Source organism: Seriola lalandi, unplaced genomic scaffold (genome assembly GCF_002814215.2).
Source record: "Seriola lalandi dorsalis isolate HSWRI2012SDOR001 ecotype SW California unplaced genomic scaffold, Sedor1 jcf7180002054951, whole genome shotgun sequence".
In the NCBI taxonomy this organism is placed as follows: Eukaryota; Metazoa; Chordata; class Actinopteri; order Carangiformes; family Carangidae; genus Seriola; species Seriola lalandi.
The window spans coordinates 82,823-104,738 of record NW_019525502.1 but is presented as its reverse complement, the minus strand read 5'-3'; the positions used below and the strand labels follow the sequence as shown (position 1 = coordinate 104,738).

Below are 21,916 nucleotides of genomic sequence, written 5' to 3'. Positions count from 1 at the left end.
CTTTTGAATTTGCTAAATCTCTGATTCACACCACTGACCTCTTCTTCTTCGGGGTATTGTAATATTTAGAGTGTGTGGGAGTGTAAATGCCAAAAATTATGAATTTTAAAAAGTTGGAATATTTTTTCTTTTAAAAAACACAAAAAAAACCCACAGAAGTATATGAAGCATGGAGAGATGAAAACATCTGATCTGTGTGAAGTGACATTTACACATGAAACAAACAGAAATGACAGATTTCCATCATGTTTCCCATCGTTTGACCTTTGACTGGAGCTCTTCTTAATGACCTCATCTTCTTCTGCGGAGGTTTAATGGCAGCGCCTGGAGAATCAGCTTCGCCAGCTGTTTACCTCCATCAACTAGTCAACTCATATTCATGCAGCAGCAGTGGAGGGAAAAAAGACTTCACTCATTTTACTTTGGGAAATTTGGTTAAAATTTGCTTTAAATTTGGATGGAAACTTCAACCACAACCTGCTGCTTACGATCAGAGCAGCAGCATGCATGCAAGCTCACTGCCGTGTGTGTGTGTGTGCGCGTGCGTGCGTGCGTGTGAGAGAATGGGTTAATGAAAGGCATGCTACACAAATGCAAACCAGTTACCATTTAACAAATGTAATGTGGGTAGCATTAAAATATAGTTTGATTGATGTATTGACTGATTGATTGACCAAGTGACTGACTGACTGACTGAGTGACTGTTTGTTTGTCCTCCACAGGAAGTGCTGGTACTTCAGTGACGTTCAACCGTAACGGCGACGCTCCCGGACGCTACGATCTGTTTCAGTACCAGTGGAACAACATCAGCGGGCCGGGCTACAGGGTGATCGGACAGTGGACGGAGAACCTGCAGCTCAACGTGAGTCAGACGTACAACAGCACTGCCTGTGTTGGCTCGTATGAATGGTACATGAATTTAGGGCACAAAACACAAACTGAGTCTGGGGTGAATCCAGGTGAAAACTACTGTTTCTTACTGATTGTACAAATTAAATTTACATGAACCGTGAAGGAGAGTTTGTGGTGAGGATGAGGAGGGGAGCTGGAGATTGTTTTGGACTTGGCTTATTCACAATTGAATGCAACTAGAACACCACAAACAATCTCTCAGCTCATCTTCCCTGAGCATGAATAAGATTTCAACAATTTGCATCCAGCTGTTTTAATAAATCCCATTGAAATAGTGGCCACTGTTGTTACATTCACTCTGCCTGGAAATGTATTTGTATCTCGGATACACTGGAGGATTTTCAAGCCAATATACACCAGATTTGTCCGTCCTCACAATCTGACGGGGGATTCCTAATTGGAGGCTGGTTCAGGACTGATAGTCAGAGAAGATTATCTGATGGTGTGAGAGGTTCTCAGATTTATTAGGCCGTTTGATCCAGCCTGGCGCAGCGGAGCCAAATGGACCACACTAAAGGGATGTGTTCGACAACAAAAGGGAGTGAAGGCATGAATCTGATTTAGATTGTGACTTTAGAGAGGGTATTTAGCCATGCACTCAGTCGGTCTCTGACGGACCACCACTTTCGTCCCGACAGAAATATCTCAACAACTTTTGGATTGTTTTCCAAAAGGTCTCGTGGGTTCATGTTGCCCAGAAGATTAAATCTAGCATCACCAGCAGAATCAGAAGTAAAGCAGGCGTCATACCAGACTGTTGTGGTGACTTCCGGCTCAGCTCTCCTAAAATTACCGGTTGATCTCAGAGTAGAGCCGCTGCTCCATTGCATCAAAAGAAGCCACTTGAGGTTAGGATGCATCCTGTGGTCGACTTCCACTGGAGGTTTTCCAAGCATGTCCAACTGGTAGGAGGTCTCAGGGGAGACCCAGAACATGCTGGAGAGATTATTTATCTCATCTGACCTGGGAACACCTCAGGATCCCCCAGGAGGAGCTGGAAAACGTTGCTAGGGAGAAGGACGTCTGGAGTACTTTGCTTGAGTTGCTGCCACCATGACATGACCTCAGATAAGCGGAAGAAAGTGGATGGATGGATGGATGGATGGATGGATGGATGGATGGATGGATGGATGGATGGATGGATGCCACCAGCAGGTCAAATCTTTGTACAGACATTCACGGTCCCCGGACGATGAACCCTGATAACTCTGGTGTTCCTCTGATTGTACAGCTGTAGACTCTTATGTGACGTTCGTTTCATGCATTGACGAAAATGCAAATGAAGCAGAGTGAGTGGATGTTTGAATTCTTGTGAACTGTATAATGAGTGAACATGTTAAAACGTCTCATTATGATTGAAGCTCAACCGACTCAAACTGGTAATTAACAAGTGCAAACTGTTAAAGAGACAACAGATCTCTGCTGTCATGAAGGTGAAGTCTGAATTACGAAGACCTGTCATTTTCTCATCCGGGGAGTAACTTATCTTAATCTTCCGTACACTCACTAATGTGTGTGTTTCATTATTCTCCTCACAAGCTGGTTTCCTGAGATCGCTTTTCCTTTCTACAGACACTTTATTCTGAAGAGCAAAGTGATGTTGAATTATTAACCAGCGTTATAACAGGCGCTGCTTTCTGGAAAGTTGGGTCAAGTCACAGTGTTGCTAAAACACTGTTGCTCCTGAGAATTAAATCTCACAAGCATCATTCATGACTCCGGCTCAGCGCACTGCAGGATCTGACAGGTTTGGATATGAGTGTATGTCTGATCCTTGCAAGAGTTTACATTGTGTTGAATCAGAGGTGATTATTGCTGCACCTTCAAGCTGTAAGTGTGTTTTGAGTTCCTAGTGGAATTTGCTAAATCTCTTGCTAAAGGTCTTGCACAGACATGTTCACTCTGCTTATTTTCTACATTTCACCATGTGTATTGTAGATGTCCATCTAATGAATGAGTGTGAATGAATAGAAATACATTATTCAGATATGAACAGATAATGAGCTCTAAACTACGGAGGCCCTGTGAGCTCAATGCACGGAAACTAAAGAAAACACATGCAAATACACAAACGTGCTGCAAACTCAGAAAACATCTTGGTCAATTTGACAACACATGCGCTGCAAATTCACACAATACAACGGAGGTGTTTCCAAGGGACATGAGAAAGTGGTGAACCTGGCTGGGACTTGTTGTTCAATGTCCAATTGTGACTTTTGAAGTTAAAAGCATTGAATAACAAGTGCATCCCATCCCAGACGGTAATCCAGATAGAGAGAGAGAGAGAATATTAATTCATCTCCTTCCTGTCTTACCCCTCTCCACAGGTACAATCAGCAGAATTCACTCTTTACAATTCAGATGTCTGATGTCTATAAATTATGAAGATCCACAAGTTCATTTAGAATTCACAACATTCTCATTATCTCGGCAATTAGATCGGCAAAGATTTCGGCTCATTTTCACAAGATTCAGACTTTTTCTTTCAGTATTAAAAATAATCCTTCTGATTGTTGTCTGTGTGAAAAGAAACTGCTCGCAGCCAAAGCAGCAGGACTTGATGCAATGATGCAAATGTGCCAAAGTGTAAACGAACAGGCTAAAACACTGAGCTCAAGTTATATACAGCTAGGTTTATCAAATATAAATAGTTTTCTACTGCCATTTCTAATGCTGATATGTATATATGACCATATTCAACCTCTCGCCCTTATGTTTACCTCCTGCCTATAAATATGTAAACTGAATAGATCTGTGAATTGAAAGTAAACACCCTTACTCGTCGTCAGACATGTTGAATAAGGTGATTATAACGAGAATTTACGCTGATTTCCGATGATAAATCACAGTGTGATTCGCTGGTTCACTGCTGCCTTTTAACACTAAGGAAGAAAAGAGAAGTCATTTTCTATCGCACAAGTTTAGTTTCCACACATGTCTACGCTTGAACGGTAGAAGCCGAGTCAAAGGCAGCTTGACAAGCACACTTGTCTGTAGCTAGCTATAGCTAGTCATCCATCCGTAATCCCTGGATTATCATCAATGTACAAATGTCCAAAAAATGCTGCTTCCGTCTCTGCTTGACGAGTCCCAGCCTTTGTCAATGGGACACTGGCACGAAAATGACAGAAACTATAGATACGACAGCTGCAAGTCAGGCTAGCTTCCAGAGACAATAGCCTGCTGCTGCCACAGGGGGCAGTAAATTACAAGATGAATGTAAACTGGCAATATGAGATCCTTTATGGGACAGGACGCTGTTCTGAGATCAGATGTAAGGAGGGATATCGCTTCAAGATTTTACATTAAAATGTTGATTTGCAGTTTCTTATTTCCTCTCCAGTTTCTCACAGTGCTGAAAGAATAAACTGTTACATATGGTCCACATGTCCCTCAGACAATCCCTCCTTTTCCTTCCTCTGTCCTCAGCAGGTAGAAATCAGACATGTTTTCCAACACTGTAGCTGTGGGTTTGATCTGCAGCATTCCCCTGCTTCTGCATTCAAGGCCATGTCTCTGCTTCTTCACAACACTAAATTATTCACCTCAATAGCCCCTGGTAAGCCAGATGTGGCAGAGCTGTTGCTATTAGGCCTCCCATTATTGCTTCTTTCCCTCTATCCTCATAATTCCTTTGTGTGTATTTTGTGGTGTGTGTCACTCTCCACACGTCTAAGGGGAGCTATTACCGAAAGTATATGTTCAAGCGTGACAGTCAGACCTAATATGATTTAACCAAGGTGCATGTACACTGATTTACTTAGGCAATTCAGAGATCAAGGTGCGGGAGAGTAATAAGCATATTTAGAAGATTAGTCACCTGTGTTTGAACTTGCTGCTGTTAACAGAGCTGAAGACGAAGACAAATCCTTGGCCACGGGGGGGGGGTGTGTCTGCCATGTTATGTATGGATTAGTTACCTTAATGTGCCATACCGACATACATGATCTGCCCTACCTGTCCTCGTACATCACAGGTCTGGTGTGTGAATAAAGAGAGGAGAGGTACAAACCCATTCAAAAGACTCCACACATGACAAGCTTATAGTCCTAGAAAACCACAGGTAGATGTTTTTTGTGAACAAAAAAAATTGAGTCAGCCGCATTTTATTTCTGCCATTTTCTTCTTCTTCTTTTGTCTGTCTTTAGTTCCCCGCTGGCACAGCTGCTTCACCGTGGCGTAATGGGTCAATCAGAAAGTGTTTCGGTCTGATGGGTCTCTGTCAGGGTTTATGTGGCCATAATCTGCACTGGGACAACTCGTGCACGGCGCCGCAGGACCTCTCTGTTAACTTAGCAACTGAAAAACTCCTCGCGACAAATCACATTTAGCAGTATACACACATCTTGTTGGTTTTTTTTTTCACTTAGACTGTGATTCATAAAAAAAAAAAAAAAAAAAAACGCTCCTGGTGTCAAATAATGATAGTGTTGCAGTATTTTAGACCTTATTACTTTTCTCCAGCTCCTCCACCTCTGCTCATTTACACACTGGAAATCTGCAGGAACGTGCAGAATGGATATTCACTCTACAGGTGCTGCCATAGAAAGAAATGAAAACTATATTGTGGAGAAGTTTCACTCAGGTTTTACAGCAAAAAAAAACGTAGCCCTCGCCAAGATGCTGTGGGTCAGATTCACTGCAGCTTTTGCAGCTGTTTTCCAGGTGCAGATGTGACGGCCTCTGCCCAATCGAACAGTCTCAGCAGAATGGAATCACAGCTGGCATATTCCTTTTTGCTGTTAGTGTAACTAAGTTGTGTCTCCCTCCTCATTGAATATACCTACATTTAAAGGTAGATCGCACAAATAACAGGTTGAAAACGTGTTAACACTGGTTTTGCTGTGTATTCTGCTGGATTTACTGAGGTCAAGCTCTTTGCAGCAGTCAGTTTTTAGGGGAAAACTCTCAGCCTCCGAAGAGCAGGCTGTAAACAAAGTGCAACTGGGATCAACCCAAGCCAGAAGTAAAGTGGTAGTGAAGAGAAGAAATATAAGGAAGAGTGTTTGACTGAATTTATCTCAGTATTAAACATCAGACCTATCAACACTGTCTACACCTCCTCTCTACTGCTGCACCTGCTGCTCCGTCCTTCTCCTTCTTTCTCCTCCAGTTCAATCACAAGAAACTGATAAAAGGAAATTTGAAATAAAATGGCATTTATCGTGTAGAGAAGGAATAGACGTTTGCCCTTAGACCCCGGCAGGAAGTGGATGACAGTGGAAAGTGGTCCATATGTTTAGGATCCTTCCAAATAGAGGAAACTTCCCATGGACACTGGTGGTGGTGATGAGGAGTGGAGCTGGAGGATGGGACGTCGTCATGAGAGGGAAACTTTTGATTGAAGGGTTTGATTGGAGATGGTCAGGCACCCACAGGTGAGGAGGGGAAGGGGTTGAAGGAGGGTCACGAAATGTTCACGGCGCTAAAATGACTGCAGAGAAAGAAAGAGAGAGAGAGAGAGAGAACACTTTTTGACAGCTTACGAGTGATACTAGAATGAGCAGGTGGAGCTTAGAGAGAGCAGGAAATAGTGATTGTGACTTTGAAGGCATGCGGGAGGAGATCGTCTTCCTTACTGAACTTTTGCTAAGCTTCACTTTTGGTGACTTGTGTCTATTTATGTGAATCTTTGATTTGTTTGTTTATGTCACTTCATGCCCTTTTTGTTTTTCCATGAACATATGTAGTACCTCCATTTTATATAAACATAATAATAATACAGTATGAGTAATAGTAACTGTTTTTTTTTCTTTGGTGAATTTGAACTGCAGTCAATGTAAATATTTGGGAATCAAGATCACTACATGAACATTTATTGCCTGAGGATGATGTCAGAGAAATCCTCCACTTCCCTCTCAGACTGAGTCCCAGGTTCAGTCCAGGAGGCGACTGTCTAATGAGCTGCAGTCTTAGTAAATCAGGAGCTAAATACAAGCAGATTGCAGACACAAATTTGATGAATTGTGCACATCTGCACCATTTTCTTGTAAATCTGGCTTTCTGTGATGGCTGAGTGCATTATTTGTACGAAGGCTGTTATTTATTAGCAGCATGTGCTGCTGGATCCCTGATAGCAATGTCACTTACTCCCACTGTCTCTCTGTTTCTGACGTGTGTTATTTTTCTAAATCTGTAAAACTTTTCTACCTAAAACAACAAATCTCCTGTGATGTTTTAGACAAGCTCCCCTTGAGGCATATTCATGATTTGTGAAATTAGGCTGTGTAAATTAAAATTTGTTGTGGCATATGTGGTTAAACAGGCCACTTTTGATCGACATCGACAGAAAGACCTGCAGTCATGAATCACTGGGACGCCCCTGCACAGTGCCAGAGCTGAAATTATGTCGACAGACGGGCCTCCGGTGGTCAAGTGAAGCCTGCATCGGTGGAGGCAGATCTGTTTGTCAGTTGGCGATCACACACTCTCCACTGCGCTCCTGTGGGTGGACATGGACAAAAGGATCTGTCTTCTGTGTCTTCATCCTCTTCCATCTGATCCTGCTGTTGTTGGACAAGGTTTTAGAGGAGAAGCTGGTTGTCACCATGGGAACCCAGAGCAATGTGGAGATGACTGTTCCTGGCGCCAGGCAGCCCCAGTTCCTCTATACTAGAAGTCTGTTGATTCAGCAACAGTCGCTGGTGTATTTGCCCTGGCCTGCCGGTCCATCACTTCATCTTTCACAGTCAAATGGAGTATCTTGCTGTGGTGCTGTGTGGAGAGACAGGTTGACATCGACACTGACACAGACTTGTTTAACGAGAGATTTGTGCGGTTGATGCTTCAGCCGTTTATCAGGCTCGACCTGCAGTATGTGTCTGGGTCCAAATCACCTGTGAGCGACATGACATGAGCTGCTGGTTGCTCGGCCCTTATCCGTCCATATAGCCGAAGAGTCAGTGTGGCAGTTCGTTCTGGTGGTGATGTTGAGTTTAGATCTTTGTAAATAAAATATTTGGAGTGTTACACTATTAGTGGATGGAAGGAGACCACCATGAACACTCTCTCTAACAATGAATAATATTGCAACCACAGAACTATGTTGTTAGACTGCATTCGTTTCAGCTAGGTGTTCCCAATAAAATGCCAACTGAGTGTATATTGTAGTCATCACTTGTATGAACAGGCTGCAAAGTGCCTGTCTGGAATTTATTGGTGGCATTTGGTGCGGTTCTCACCTGCGAACAGAAAATACATGCAATGAAATCCCAGTGTATATACACCTGTAGCCCAAAGATGTTCTTCAGTTTCATAGTTTTATCATATGATATTATCACCATTTATTTTTCCCATTTTTCACTTGTACTTGAGAACTTGTAATTTTACACACCTGCTTATTCAGAGATACTTTATTACTGTTTACTGTGTCCTAGCTACTACTTGGTCAGCACATTAACTGTGCATTATTTCTGGAAGTTTCAGCTGCTTGCTGCGAGTTTCAGGCAGCAGGGGAATGTGAACGAGCTCATGCCCCCCAGAAACTTTGTGCTGCTGATTTAGAGGGCGCACAATGAGCATAAATACTTACTCTGCACTCCTAAAATCCAAACACGCTCACAGGGCTGCAAAGACAGTGCAGTTTAACAAACAGGCAGCAGTTACAGTTCGGAGGGATTTACTGATCATCCAGCAGCAGCTAGCTTAGCATTAGCCTCAGTTGCTGCACACAGCTCATTGAGGCCCCCTCCAAGGTAACGGAGGTAACATCTACCACATTACTCAAAAACACACATTTAATGAAGAAAAATGACTTGGAATTACCTGAAGTCACAGCTCTCCTGATTTAATACCCAACACCTCAACACTAACACTGATCTTGCACCTGGCTGCCCCCTGAACCCAGACACCAAACACACGTATTGAAGGACATACAGTAAGTTAGAGTTTGGAGTTGGGGGGTCAAACATACACACAAAAACAACTGGGGAAATGTTTGGATTATGAATTCAAAGCGGCACCACAATGTGATCCCACTGTTGAATTCCTATGGGTGGATTAAATTGTTCATATCCATGATATGGGATTACCAGCTTCATTTAGAAAATGGCACTTTCTAGTGATGACTCTGCAAACTCCCACTGACACAACAAAATCCCTGCAAAACTGTGTTTAATATCCACAGACTCTGGCTTGGGACTGCACCAAATTCACCTACCCTTCAATCATAATGCATCTCTGTCAATTTACAATCCTTTTTTAATATCATATCTTGGTGCCAAAGATTTAAGAGAGGATGTTATTTTTTAGCATTAAAGGCAAGGACACCACAGGACACAGACAATATTTCTCCCTCCTTCATTTCCTCCCGTCTCCCCCTCCTCTCACTTGACATCTGCTGCTAATCCTCTCCAGGCAGGAGACCCCGTTTCATCCCATTCCCAGCCCCGATTGAGATTAATTCAATTTATCACTTGTAATTTCTTTTTTCCCTTTAGTAAACGCCTTGTATATTAGCCTGGCAGTTGGTCTTTTCAGAGGGCCAAATTGATTCTGCATGCTACGTGATACTTTGTGCCTTCAGGGTATACACATGTCGTGAGAAGCGGAGAGGACCGCGAGGTGGGAGGAAGTCTTTCACATGGCTGGTTGTTGTGTGTGTGCATCTCTGTGGATGAGTCACAAATAACTCTCTGAGAGTGTTGGCCCCCTGTTCACTGTAGTCCTGTGTGTCAAGTGTTTTGCCTGGGTCCAGTTTACTGTATGGTACTTAGTGGCTATAATGTATAGTTGTACAATAACAATGTGACAGATACAGTGTGACATGTTCTGGTTCACTCTCGGTGCACTCGTAGTGTCGTTTTTGGCCTCAGCAGGCAGATGTTTTGAGAGAAACAGCTGTAAAAAGCCATGTCCTCTACCTGCTCAGCAGCAGACAGCAGACAGACACAGTCAGAGAGCAGCTGGTGAACATATAGTGGGGCATTTAACACAGTGTTCGGCAACTGGCCGAATACTGCTGCGGGCTGCACTGTCAGTGCGTAGCGCCTGGTGCTAAAATAGATCTTCGTCACGGCAGCGACAGTTAGTCACTAACAGATTCACCTCCTTTCAGCGATTGTGCCTATAAAATAAAAGCACAAGAAAGTCTCACACATCTGATCAGTAACAAAGCAAATTCCATTTGCATTCTTATCATTTTCCTAAATTAGCCTTTGATTATGTTTGATCATATTTCCCACAGGAGCTGGTGGAGACCAAAAACAGAGCTAAAAAAAGAGGGAATACTGGACTTAGATTCACCAGGTGGTCACAAACGCCTCTCCACATGAATCATCGTGTTGCTCTGTAATTGCTGAGTGTGGAAATAAGCAAGTGTTTGATTACGAGTTCAACATGTCAATTTGTACTTCAGTTTCAGCTCAGGTTTTTCACATTACGCTACATTATACTTCTACCACTCTACATTTATTTGGCAGCTACAGTTACCGGTTATTTTTTTAGATTAACAATTTAAATAAAAAACACATGTAAGTTAATAAAACATGACACATTGTTAAAGATTAAACCGGCGTTTCACAACCTCGTTTGTTGTGTGAAACAGGCCTCAGGAGTAAACGCTGACGTACATGTGATGATGAGGCTGAAAACCTTATAATGACCTCATCTTCTTCTGCAGTGAATCAGGTCCACCAGCTGTTTACCTCCATCAGTTAGTCAAGATATATTCACATAGCAGCAGTGGAGGGAAACAAGACTTTTGTGTTTCACCACTTTGTGATAACTCAGTTAAAATTCGCCCTAAATTTAGATGAAAACTTGACAGACATCTCCCCTCTAAACCTGTCACATGGTTTCATTTCAGTGTAAACTGTCGAAAACACAATAAATATTGTGAAGCCCAGACATCATAGTGCAGTGCAGAGTATAGTGTGAGACCAATAGAAAATAAAACACAGACAGAGATCAGACAAGCGAGACACACACAGAGGGAAACATATCTGGATCTTGTCCTTTCCTTCGCTGTATGCCCTCTGTTTGTAATGTAGCTACAGGAGACGGCTGCTGTCACAATGGCACATCAGTGTCACTTCAAGAAAGGAAGGTCACTGAAAGCAAATGCCACCAAACAGACAGTGGGAAAGAAGTGGAGAAAAAGATAGAAAAGAGAGAGACATACGATGAACTCGTCTCCCAACAAGTGCAGAGAGCAGGGCTGGAAATGGAAAATGAAAGCAATGAAATAGTCACTGAAAGTGTACGAAGAGAGGGAAAGACAGTGGAATCGTGTGTTTTTATGACCCTAAAAGCCTGCACACAGACACACATTATCCTCTATTCCACTGTGCATTACTTAATGGAAAAGAAGAAGCTACCTAATTCAAAGCGAAAGGAGAATTTTCTGTAAATTATTCTGTAAGTATATATAAACTGTAATGACACCACAGCTGCTACAACCTGCTCCTTTCTTCTTTCTTTTATTTACAGGCTCAGAAATGCCACCACTTTGCCACTGAGTTTACTACACATGTTTCAGGGCATTTTTTAAAATGAGAAAAAAAGAGCATTTTATGCGATTGAAATTGCACAAAGGTTTTTTTTGTCAGTATGTCTGCAGGTTTTCATCACAGGGCAAATATCTGTATATGTGGAATAATCCCCCATTGACAATTAGACAAGCAAATTTTTATGAAACTCTTGTATTATTCTGATTATTATTCTGTTTGAATAATCATTTGTTAAGTTTAGGAACTACAGTTTCCATAATGCTTTAAGAGACGTGAACAGGAAGTATATTGTTGCCATGGACTGAGTTAGCGACTGAACACCGTGGGCTGCAATTATTTTTAGCCTATATGCGTTTACATTTATCTCTGCCCAGTTGTCCCAATTGAAAGTTAGAAGTAGCTGAATCAGCTGTGATCAGCTCCCGTTTGCACCATGGATGTAGAAACCATGACGAAGTTCTGCAGTAATAAGGAGTATATATTTCTCTGATTTCTAAGTGGATTTAGTGACATTATTATTAACGAATGTCAGAGATAACAACGTCGCACTGTTTCCTACAACTGCTACAGATGTTTGTCACTTGTAAAAGAAAAACAAATATAATTTTGGACTGAAACAACTGACTGACACCAAGGATTGAAATACTGAATACCTGGAGAAATGAATGGCAGTGTTTACGATTGGAAAGCAAAGGCAGACTATAGACAGTCACACAGACAGATGGAAACTTGTCTTTTATAATCATACGTGTTTCTCTGTACTGTCAGTAAACAAATAGAAAAAGTAACATTTCTCTGGATGTCACTTGGACAAGAGAGATGACAAAAAGCGACAAAAGAAATGAGACGAGAAATCAGAAGACAGAAACACAAACGTTATTTAATCACATCCTGACTGATTGTTTGTCTATACATTGTAATGACAGCAACTGAACACAACACCGAAAATAATATTAATACACACACACATACATATATATATATATATATATATATATATATATATATATGTATGTGTGTGTATTAATATTATTTTCGGATCTTAGAGCTGGCACTGTTTAGAGAAAGAAGCACAAAGACAGCAACAGCACACTGTTGCTTTCTGAAGCTACACATGTCTATAATGTGAGTGAGTAAAAGACTAAAGAATGAAGTGAAAGGATGAGGCAGCACACGTTGCACATGTTGATCTCGGTGTCGTCGTGAGAGCTTCCAGTCGCCTGTGTCTCCATAATGTCGCCGTGCACGGCCAGGGATGGAAGCACATTCTCCACTCTTCAAAAATACATGAAACAGCTCAGTGATCTGACAAGATGATTATAACATCTGTCAAAGAGGAGCGCTGGAGCCCAGCAGGGTGAGACAAGATAATAGACAAGCTCTCACACATATACATATGTATACATGCACATAGGCGCGCATTTACAAATACGCACACGGCCCAAGGTGTGAAAATACACAAAGCACACATTTAAAAAAAAAAAAAAAAAGATGACAGCTTCCAGGCGGTGATAGTTTTCATGCTTTGATTGAGAAAGGGAGGAGGTACATTTAGTCGCTAATGCTGCACATTTCATCTCCGTGCCGAGCAGAAACACATTATATTACTCCTGAAATTACACAAAATCTCATTTGCTTGATATTACAATTTTCTTTTAAAGGGTTCAGGCCTTTTTTTTTTTTTTTTCTTACAGACACAAGATCTCAACAAGCTAATGTTGCTGCAGAAAACCTGAAAACCTCTCCCTCTTTACTGTTGCCATGTTCTGTTTTTTTGAGGTGAAAAATATCAAAAACAATTCTCAAAAGGGGTAAAAAAAAAAAGTCTCCAGTGGAATGTTCTTGAAAATTAAAGGTGAATCTGACCCAGCAGCAGCGAGGGAGAAGATAGCGTCTCTTTTCTCCCGCAGTCTTATCTGTAATGGCTCAGAAATCTCTCTGCTCGACTCAGAAATCTGCTGCTGCTTGTCTTTCATGTCTGAGAGCCGGAGAGAGATGGAGGAGAGAGATTCTGATGGGTGCTAGGCCTCATTAGGAGTAATGAAATTTGACCTTGATCTCTGTGAGAGCAATCCCTCACAGCCCCTTCCAGCCGTATTATGAGTCAGATGGAGAGATTTGCTGCGGACAGCGGCGGCGCCTTTGCGGGCAGAGGCAGCTCACGAGCACCAAGGGTTAACAAAGCCTTGTCTGGGAGCTGCGTGGTGCTGGTTCAAATCCTCAGACTGATTAACAGGCATAAATGTTTCAATGTTGCTCCCTCTTCCCTTATTAATGTATCAGCATAGTTCACATGAAGTCAGTTCAAATTTGTAAAATAAATCTTTTTCTCTCATGTTCTCCATCCATAAAAAAACTTTTCTCACCTCAAAACTGAGCTTTTGCAAAAAAGATCTCCAGACTGTATAAATTTTAAAATTCCAACTTGGTGTTTCCGTGTGGAAAACTGAGCTTTTACAGCATGATAATGTAAGCTGCACAGCCAGCGTCAGGGGCTGTGTAACTGTCTGGATAAAGTATCCAGTTCTTACAATAAATCCATGAGCTGAACACACAGGACAACTGTTATCATGAGCCTGTGTTTATGCTGATGTCGTCAGATGATGTCACGATTATGAAATAGTGATTTTATCAGCAGCAGCTTTAGAATTACTGATGGTGAATGAGCCGCAATTAAGTATTTCATCCTGGTTCAGTCTGTCTGACACTGTATGGTGAATGAATACATAGCCTCTGTGATGTCACCCACAGGTTTGTCAAGAGTGGTTTTGAAGCTCAGAGTGGGCTGCTCCGCGGTTGGCATCTTGGCAGTGCCTGACTCCGCCTATAACTCCTGACTAATCCAATAATGGTGCATGCCAGTTTGTGGCAAGCATACGCTCACCCATCTGTCACTCAAAGCGGCCACGCCCTTAATTACACAAAACTTTAAGCCTTAATAAAATTTAAACGGGTGAGTTATATAAACATTCACCCCTTGCACAGTTGTCATGAAGGAGGAAATAAGCTATAGAGATAAAAAAAAAAAATTGTACCAGGCTGTAAATATGTTTATTTCTGCTGTTAAGTTGGACATTTTAACATTAGAGTCTATGGGGATCGACTCGCTGTTGGAGCCAGCCTCAAGTGGCCATTTGAGTAACTGCATTTTTGGCACTTCTGCGTTGGCTTCATTATTCAGCCCCAGCCAGTACACTTCATCAGAACTACTCGTAGCTTCAGACAACACGTTGCCACATCTAATCCTACTAGACACTCACGGTCGCCTGTAAGGCAGCCGCTTTCTTTGTCCGAGATCCTCACCAGATGTTGTCTGTGAGGACGTTTCATTGTTTGGCAACTGAAATAAGGAACAAGAGGAGGAGATTTAGCTCACTCTCTGTGGGCAGAGGTCTCTGTGAAAACGACCTGGAAACACAATTCATCGCTCCGCAGAAACAGCAGATAGCTTACTGTAGGAGTGCCTGTTGAAGTCAGTGCTGGAGTTTTCTAGGAACGACAGTATTGTTTAGTTCTCTGGCGTGCATTTAAGTTCAGTGATCCACTGAAAGAAGCAGCTCCAGGGAACTATATTCAGCGCTGTGGCTGTTTCCCTCCACATACCATTGACTCCCATTGACTGAAAATGAAGTCTGATATATCTCTTACACTTGTGTTCTGGTGGTTGGCTTATGCCCAGTTGGTTGACAAAGTAGCAGATTCCCTCTGTTTCCTCATACATACTATATGAACACCAAGGGAACCATTTGTTTCAAAGATAAATTGAGCGGGAATTGTTTACTCTTGCCACTGTCTGTTTTCAGTGATGTATACTGTCTCAGATATATAATAGCGTCCTGCTCTTACCGGAGTTTGTCTTACTCCGCTGCGTCTTGGGAACACAGCTGAAAGGAATATAATTATTCAAATTTCCTTGTTTTTTCCCCACTGTAACTTTTCTTTGAAGAAGGGTTAGAAGTGTGTTTTATTCAGATTTATTCAACACCCGAATGAGAGAACAAAGGCAGTCAATTCCTCACCTGTGGTGGGAAAACACTGCTCTCCCGCCCAGTTAATGTACACAATGTTTTCATTATTTCCTTTTAAATAATCCTGAGTCACAGCAGGTCACAAAAGACTGCAACATTCAAGAATTAAAAAATAATGGTGAAATAAAAAAATAAAAAAAAAGCTACTGTGAAGTGCACCCCACATGTTGCCCCTGGGATTATGATAAAGGCTTAACTGAACTGAAGATACTTTGCTCTCAGTTTTAAATCAGTTTTAATCCTTGCCTCTGCACAGAAAGTCTCATCATAGTGAAGAAGAGAGTGTTTTGTTATCTCTTGTTTAAGCATAACAAATAGTTGTAGCAAGTTTTAAACTCTTTGTACATCCAATCTTCAAAAGCAACTTCAGTTCCTTAATAGTGCTGGAGCACAACAGTGGAGTCGGGAATATTTAAATTAGCTGCATCAACATCGACATCACCAGAGTTATTACAGTTCATCCTGAGGGGAACATGAACGTCTGAACCACATTTCATCACGATCCATCCTGTAGGTGTTGAGATATTTCATGGGATAAGTGAAAACTTCAACCTGCTGGTGGCGCTAGAGAGAAAATCAGGAGATCAGCAAAGTCATTAACCCTCTGGGGAACATGAATGTTCCGTGCTGCTAACGTGGCTAAATATAGCTTTTTGTACGTATGTCCAAGGGTCACACTGGGATTTGTGAGGAGGGGGAGCCTTTGTTCAAGTGCAAGCGGGACAACAAATTATTTGCAAAACAGTACAATGTTAGTGAAAAAATTGTATTTAACAAAATAAAAAATAAAAATATGAATAATGTTTTTAAATCTTTAAAAAGAAATTTTCTTGGCAAAAATCTGAACTAGATAATCACTCAAGAGCCATTTGCTATTACATATAATTATTATACATCTATCATTTTTATTGATTAGCTTAGTTTACTGACTGTCAACTGGACAGAAATAGGTCAAGCTGTTAGTGACTTTCAGGAGCGCCCTCTGCTGGACCACGAGGCAAACAACTTCAAACTTCTGCTGAGTGTATACACTGTAAATTTTGACTTTGTACAGGACACTACACTTCAAATATGTAACCTCATTTTCTTCCCACGTTCAAATGCATTACATGGTGGCGGCCCATAAATATTGTATTCTGTGAAACAGTCTTGACTTTTTCGGTTCTCTTGCTTCTTGTATTCTGTCATTCTCACCATGACAGAAGTCAGTCTTGATCCAACTATACATTTGAACAAATACACTTGCTGAAGTAGAAGTAGAAGAGACGGCTAGAAGAAAGTGCACACACACACACACACACACACACACACACACAAACCCAGAATGATAAAATAAAATCCTCTGGAATCACTGAACTGAACAATTTGATGAGAGTGGTACTGCCCTTTTAAAAATTACAGTGAGTCATAATCAATGTACTTGGATGATTTTTTAATGATTTGAGTCTGGTACAACTCCTGTCTTATTTTCTTCCATCATTAATTCAGCCAGGACAGATGTCTCCCTGGTCATCCAACAGTCTCACACTGTTCCTTCCAAACACTCTTTAATGAGCATACTGAATGCTTTCACAGTTCATCAAAATGTGGCATCTGCTTGGAAGAAAACTGGTTTTTGCATCGTGCATTTGTCATCTGAATGCAGTGGTACTGTATTAAAACATGTTGTTGGAGTCAGAGATGATGCAGTCGCCGCAGTCATATGCTGTTCGGGCAGTGGTGGTTGTCTGATTAGTCTGTTTTTTTGCTTCTATTTCTCAATTGGTTCCTGTCACTCGGGCTTGCTGCTAATCTGCTAATCTGCTAACTGCGTACATTCAGCTGCACATGGCCTTCCAGGAATCCAGGGGACTTATTTCCTTTTCCATTCAATTAATCAATTTAATCATGATCCACAGCCACCGAGTTAATGACTGTGGCACACATTAATGGGAAGGAAACCAGACCCTGTGTGTGTGTGTGTGTGTGTGTGTGTGTGTGTGTGTGTGTGTGTGTGTGTGTGTGTGTGTCTCTGCATCTGTATGGTGGTGAGATCTCAGTTGACTTAGCTGAGAGATGCTTGAGTTTTGAAGGCTTTTATAATTAACAGAGACAGTTAGTCACAAGTGATAGGAGCCATTACGCACAGTGAATGACTGCTGCACTGAACATGAAGGTGGATTTACATATTTACATATACATAGAAAACCTGTCTCCTCTGCTCTGTTCTGAGGGCATGAGTGATTTGTAACAGCTGAAATGCTGAAATGAGTTTCAGCCTAGCAGCAGCTCTGTGAGGCTGTGCTTCGACACAGTGGTGCTCTGAACTAAATGCTAACATCAGAATGCTAAAGTTTAGCAGGTATAAGGCTCATCATCTCAGTTTAGTGTGTTAGCTTGCTAGAAATTCGCTAGTAGTAGTAGTAAAACAAAGTCCAGCTGAGGCTAATGGGAATGTCGTTAGTTCTGCAGGCACCTGGTGATAAACCAAAGTATTGGACAAATTAAAATGTGACCTGATGATGGCGCCAGAGGAAAAGTTAGAGGTTCATCAAAGTCATTAAGGTTCAACACGCGGAGTGCAACAACAGTGGTGTGCTGCACCTTCGTCGCCATGGTTACAAAAATAATGGTCATGGCTTGGTTAGTTTTAGGAATCATAGTTTGGGTTAAAGTAAGTACTCCCTTAAGATTAGACGCCCTTTGTTGTCATGGTTACAATAATAACAACATGGTTAAGCTTGTCGAACAGTCACGGATAAAAGAAACAAACATTAACTGTTGGTTTCACACAAGAATCAAACACCGGTCTCCTGAGTCGGACCCCTGTGTCATACATATCGTTTCAAATCTCTCTGTGCCCTCCAACGCTCCAGCAGGAAGTGGTTGAGTTTTTTCAGACATTTTGGGAACATTTGGAAACTTTTTTTTGTGGATGTTTGTGAAGTTTTGGAGTTTGCTGATTTAAAGAGCCCTCTGGTGTTTTCTTCTGTTTACATCCAGTGTTTTTCACCAATGCCTAGGTCTAACAAAAGTGCAGAGCACGTCACAAAACATTTAGCAAACTGATTTAAATCCAGCGTTGTTTACATCCATGTTTACTAGTTTGCAGTCTTCCTCTTCACTCCCTTTCTTGGTGCATTAAATCACATCTTGGTGTGTTACTGCCACCTGTAGGTCGGTGAAATAGCGTGTGACCATTGGTAGGACTGGATAACGTGCATGATCATGAGATAAATCTGGCACCATAGAAAAACAGCTTCAGTGCTGCAGGGAAACTTTAACTACAGCTACAATAATTAGTCATTATCATTCATCATTTATTTGATTCCTGAAAAATCAGAATTTTAATTGGCAACTGTTTTGATCATCAATAAACTGAAACCTAATTATGTTTGGGTTTTGTCATATCTGAAGGCACCGCCTACAAGATTGTGATATAGTTTGTGATATAAACAAAAATACTAATTGATTAATCAAGAAAATAATTAGCTGATTAATCAATGATTGAAAGTCCAACACTAGATTTGTCAGTGAGGAAGTTTTGGAGAGTGGAAAGGCTTTTTGTCATCTGTTGTTGTGTTACTTCTGGGTGAAAATGAAGAATGTTACCACAGAGTACAGATGGAAAGAGGGCAGACGGAGAAAAAAAGAAATGAAATAACGCTACGGCATGTGTGGACAAAGGAAAGGTAGAAGGGCAGGAAGAAAAGAAACCAGAGTCAGAGCGAGCAGAAGCCATATTTTTAAAAGCAGTATACTGCAGTTGCAACATAATGAACCGACAGCATATGGATCAAAACAGAGAGGAAGAAGGCAGAGTGTGAGGCAGTGGAGGTGTGGGGCAGTTGAGACTCAAGGCCAAAAAAAAAAAAAAAAAAAAAAAAAAAGATGGATCCTGCATTATAACCATGGCAACAGAGCATAAATCCCATAATTTCCCGCCTTTAGGGGACCGGGGCCCCCTAAAGTGGAATAAATGTCGGGCGGCCACTGTTACACTGTGGGAAGGACGGAGGAGGAGGAGGGAGCTAATGAGCGCACGGATTAACTGCTCCCAGCTAACAGTCCGTGGATGGAAAACACCCGCCCACATGCTCCAAACATAACCTCTATTTGATTAAATTTAATCCCAGGGACCCTTATGGGAAGATTTCTGTTATTGTTGGTTAATTATTGAATTTTATGGGCAAACAAATGTAGGATCCCTGGATAATACTTTCAGAGAAAGGGGGAGCACGAGTACATGAAAAGAGAAGACAGAGGCAGAGAAATGTGTGACACGATATTGTTGAACATCGCACAAATGCAACGAAAGCGCTGCTAAAAGAGAAGCTGAACCTCCTTCTGTATCTGCAGAGGCAGCACAGATTTCCCTCTGTGTTTCCTCACAGGCGATGTGTTGGTTTTGGACGGTTTACAGGGTATTTATTCAGACCGAAGCTAATGTCAGGCCATTTAAAGTGTTCACCTGACCCGAAGCCTACAATGACATCAAAGTGGGCAGACGGTTTATCGACGGTGGAGTCTGACAGCGGAGCAGAGGCAGGCAGAGGAGCAAAGGTCTGCCTTGGACTGATAAGAAAACCAAGGGAACGGAGGTAGAGAGAGGCAGACCGAAATAGACAAAGACAGTGAGAGAGATGAGGAGGCGGTTGTGGTCATAGAGAAATCTCGCCCCCTCTTCTTCCCTTTCTTCTCATCCTCTACAGAATACTGCCGAAAGAAATAAATAATCTGCTCTTGTTGTTTTGCTCTTTCTTGTTTTTTTAGTTTTCTGGTTCATACTGTCTTGATTTCTTAATCTGTTACTCCCCTGCATCGTTTTTGTTTTCCAATCTGAAGTTAAATGCTGTCAACAACCCTACAATAATCAGGAGACTGCCCTCCTGAGAAAGAATGACAGCATCAGTCATTTGAAATCTGTATGTTCAAGTGACGAAGTCCGCCAGCAGCTGTAGGAGTTATGATTCTTGTTTAGTGGGAGCAAATGAGGAAACATTCAACATATGTTTTTTTATTAACCATGACCAGCATCATTCGCTAACCTCAACAGCCTGCTTATTATTATTGTAACCATGGTGACGAAAGTCATTTGAAAACAAACCATGATTTTTATCTAAACCCAACTAAGCTGTTAGTGATTTGTAAAACTGACGGGGGCCACCAGATTAAGGAATAACCTGCTATAGGTGATACGGATTAGAGATGCAGATACATTTTCAGCCAATCAAATGACCAAAAGCAGTTAACAGGAAGTGAACCTGGAGCTTATTGTGGCCGGAAGACACAAGTCCAGGAGACTGGTGTATTAGGGAAATTGGATTAGGAAATGTTTCTGTGGTGGATGATGCGTTTAGTCAGTTAGTTTGGAGGAGTTGTTGCTTGACCAAACTCTATTCCTACATCCAGTTTCTCTCACAGTGTAAATGTCACTTCCCCTCTGTTCATAAGAGCTATTTGTAACTTTTGTTTTTGCTACCAGAGGAAACGATGAGAATTCAGCATCAAGCTTCATTCCTTTCGCCAAAGCAGTCTCAGGCAGTGGACAGCAACGCTAATGTTAACTCTTGTCACTATCACATCTTTTCTTCTACTGAAGTTAGCACGCTAAGCAGCTAGCCCACTTTCCGATAGCAACTCACGGTCGCCCCCACTCTGCCCTGATGTCGTAAAGCTGCTCAGACGGCGTATTATAACCTATTGTCTTGTAAACGCAACAATGGCCGAAGCTCCTGTCAAACGACAATCGTCACCACCCGCTCCTGGCAAGAAACCAGGTTCAGTGGCAGAGAAAATTTACTATAAATGGACCATTTGGATTGTAACTGAACACATATATGAATTCAATTTCAAAAAAGAAACCTGATCTAGAAGGGAACAGAACAGTCATGTTCACAATTTATTTTGTTATCAACATGATGAGAAAATGCTAATTGACATATCTGACAAGTTGCAAAATGTTGATACTGAACGTACCGATAAAATGTTCTCTGACAGCTCATTTGTTTTAAAACCAAAAATCTTGCAATACAACATCTGCACCTTCAAACGGCAATGCAGTAAACATGTTGTGTCTAAACGTACTTACACTCAGGACACACCATCCTCCACTAATACAGCGAATCCACTCAGGCCACAAGCCACAGAGCAGCATCATGCCCAGACCCACAACCCCGTCTCCTAGAAATGAAGCTTATTAACTGCTAGTTGGGTTTCCCAATCATGTTGAGGTGAGAAGTTTAATCAGTGCCAGGTTGATGTTCAGAAAGAATGTGGGTTGGATTGTGGGTGCACGAAGCGAAATCATCAAGTGCTGTGAGCATCTAAACATCATCGTATAAGGATGTGTCATCATGCTTTCATTGCTGCGAGTGGAGATTTACTGACGCGTTCACTTGGTTCACTATCAATATACAGGACCTTAATTGTAACCTTTCCTGAAAACATTGATAGAAAACATAATCATAAACCCATTACGACCTCTGATATAGCAAGTTGTTCAAACCAAATACAGCAGCTTTTTATGTGCTCCTTGTATGTATCTTC

The 21,916-nt window shown here is 41.6% G+C and overlaps 1 protein-coding gene across 1 annotated transcript in view; it reads left to right on the top strand.

The window, feature by feature from the left end:
- Positions 1-21,916, top strand: part of grm7 (glutamate metabotropic receptor 7) — a 263,044-nt gene that overhangs the window by 198,692 nt on the left and 42,436 nt on the right. Inside the window, exon 7 of the mRNA XM_023394638.2 lies at positions 723-862. Within this exon, the coding sequence (XP_023250406.1) occupies positions 723-862 (140 nt within the window). The remainder of the gene's footprint in view (positions 1-722; positions 863-21,916) is intronic.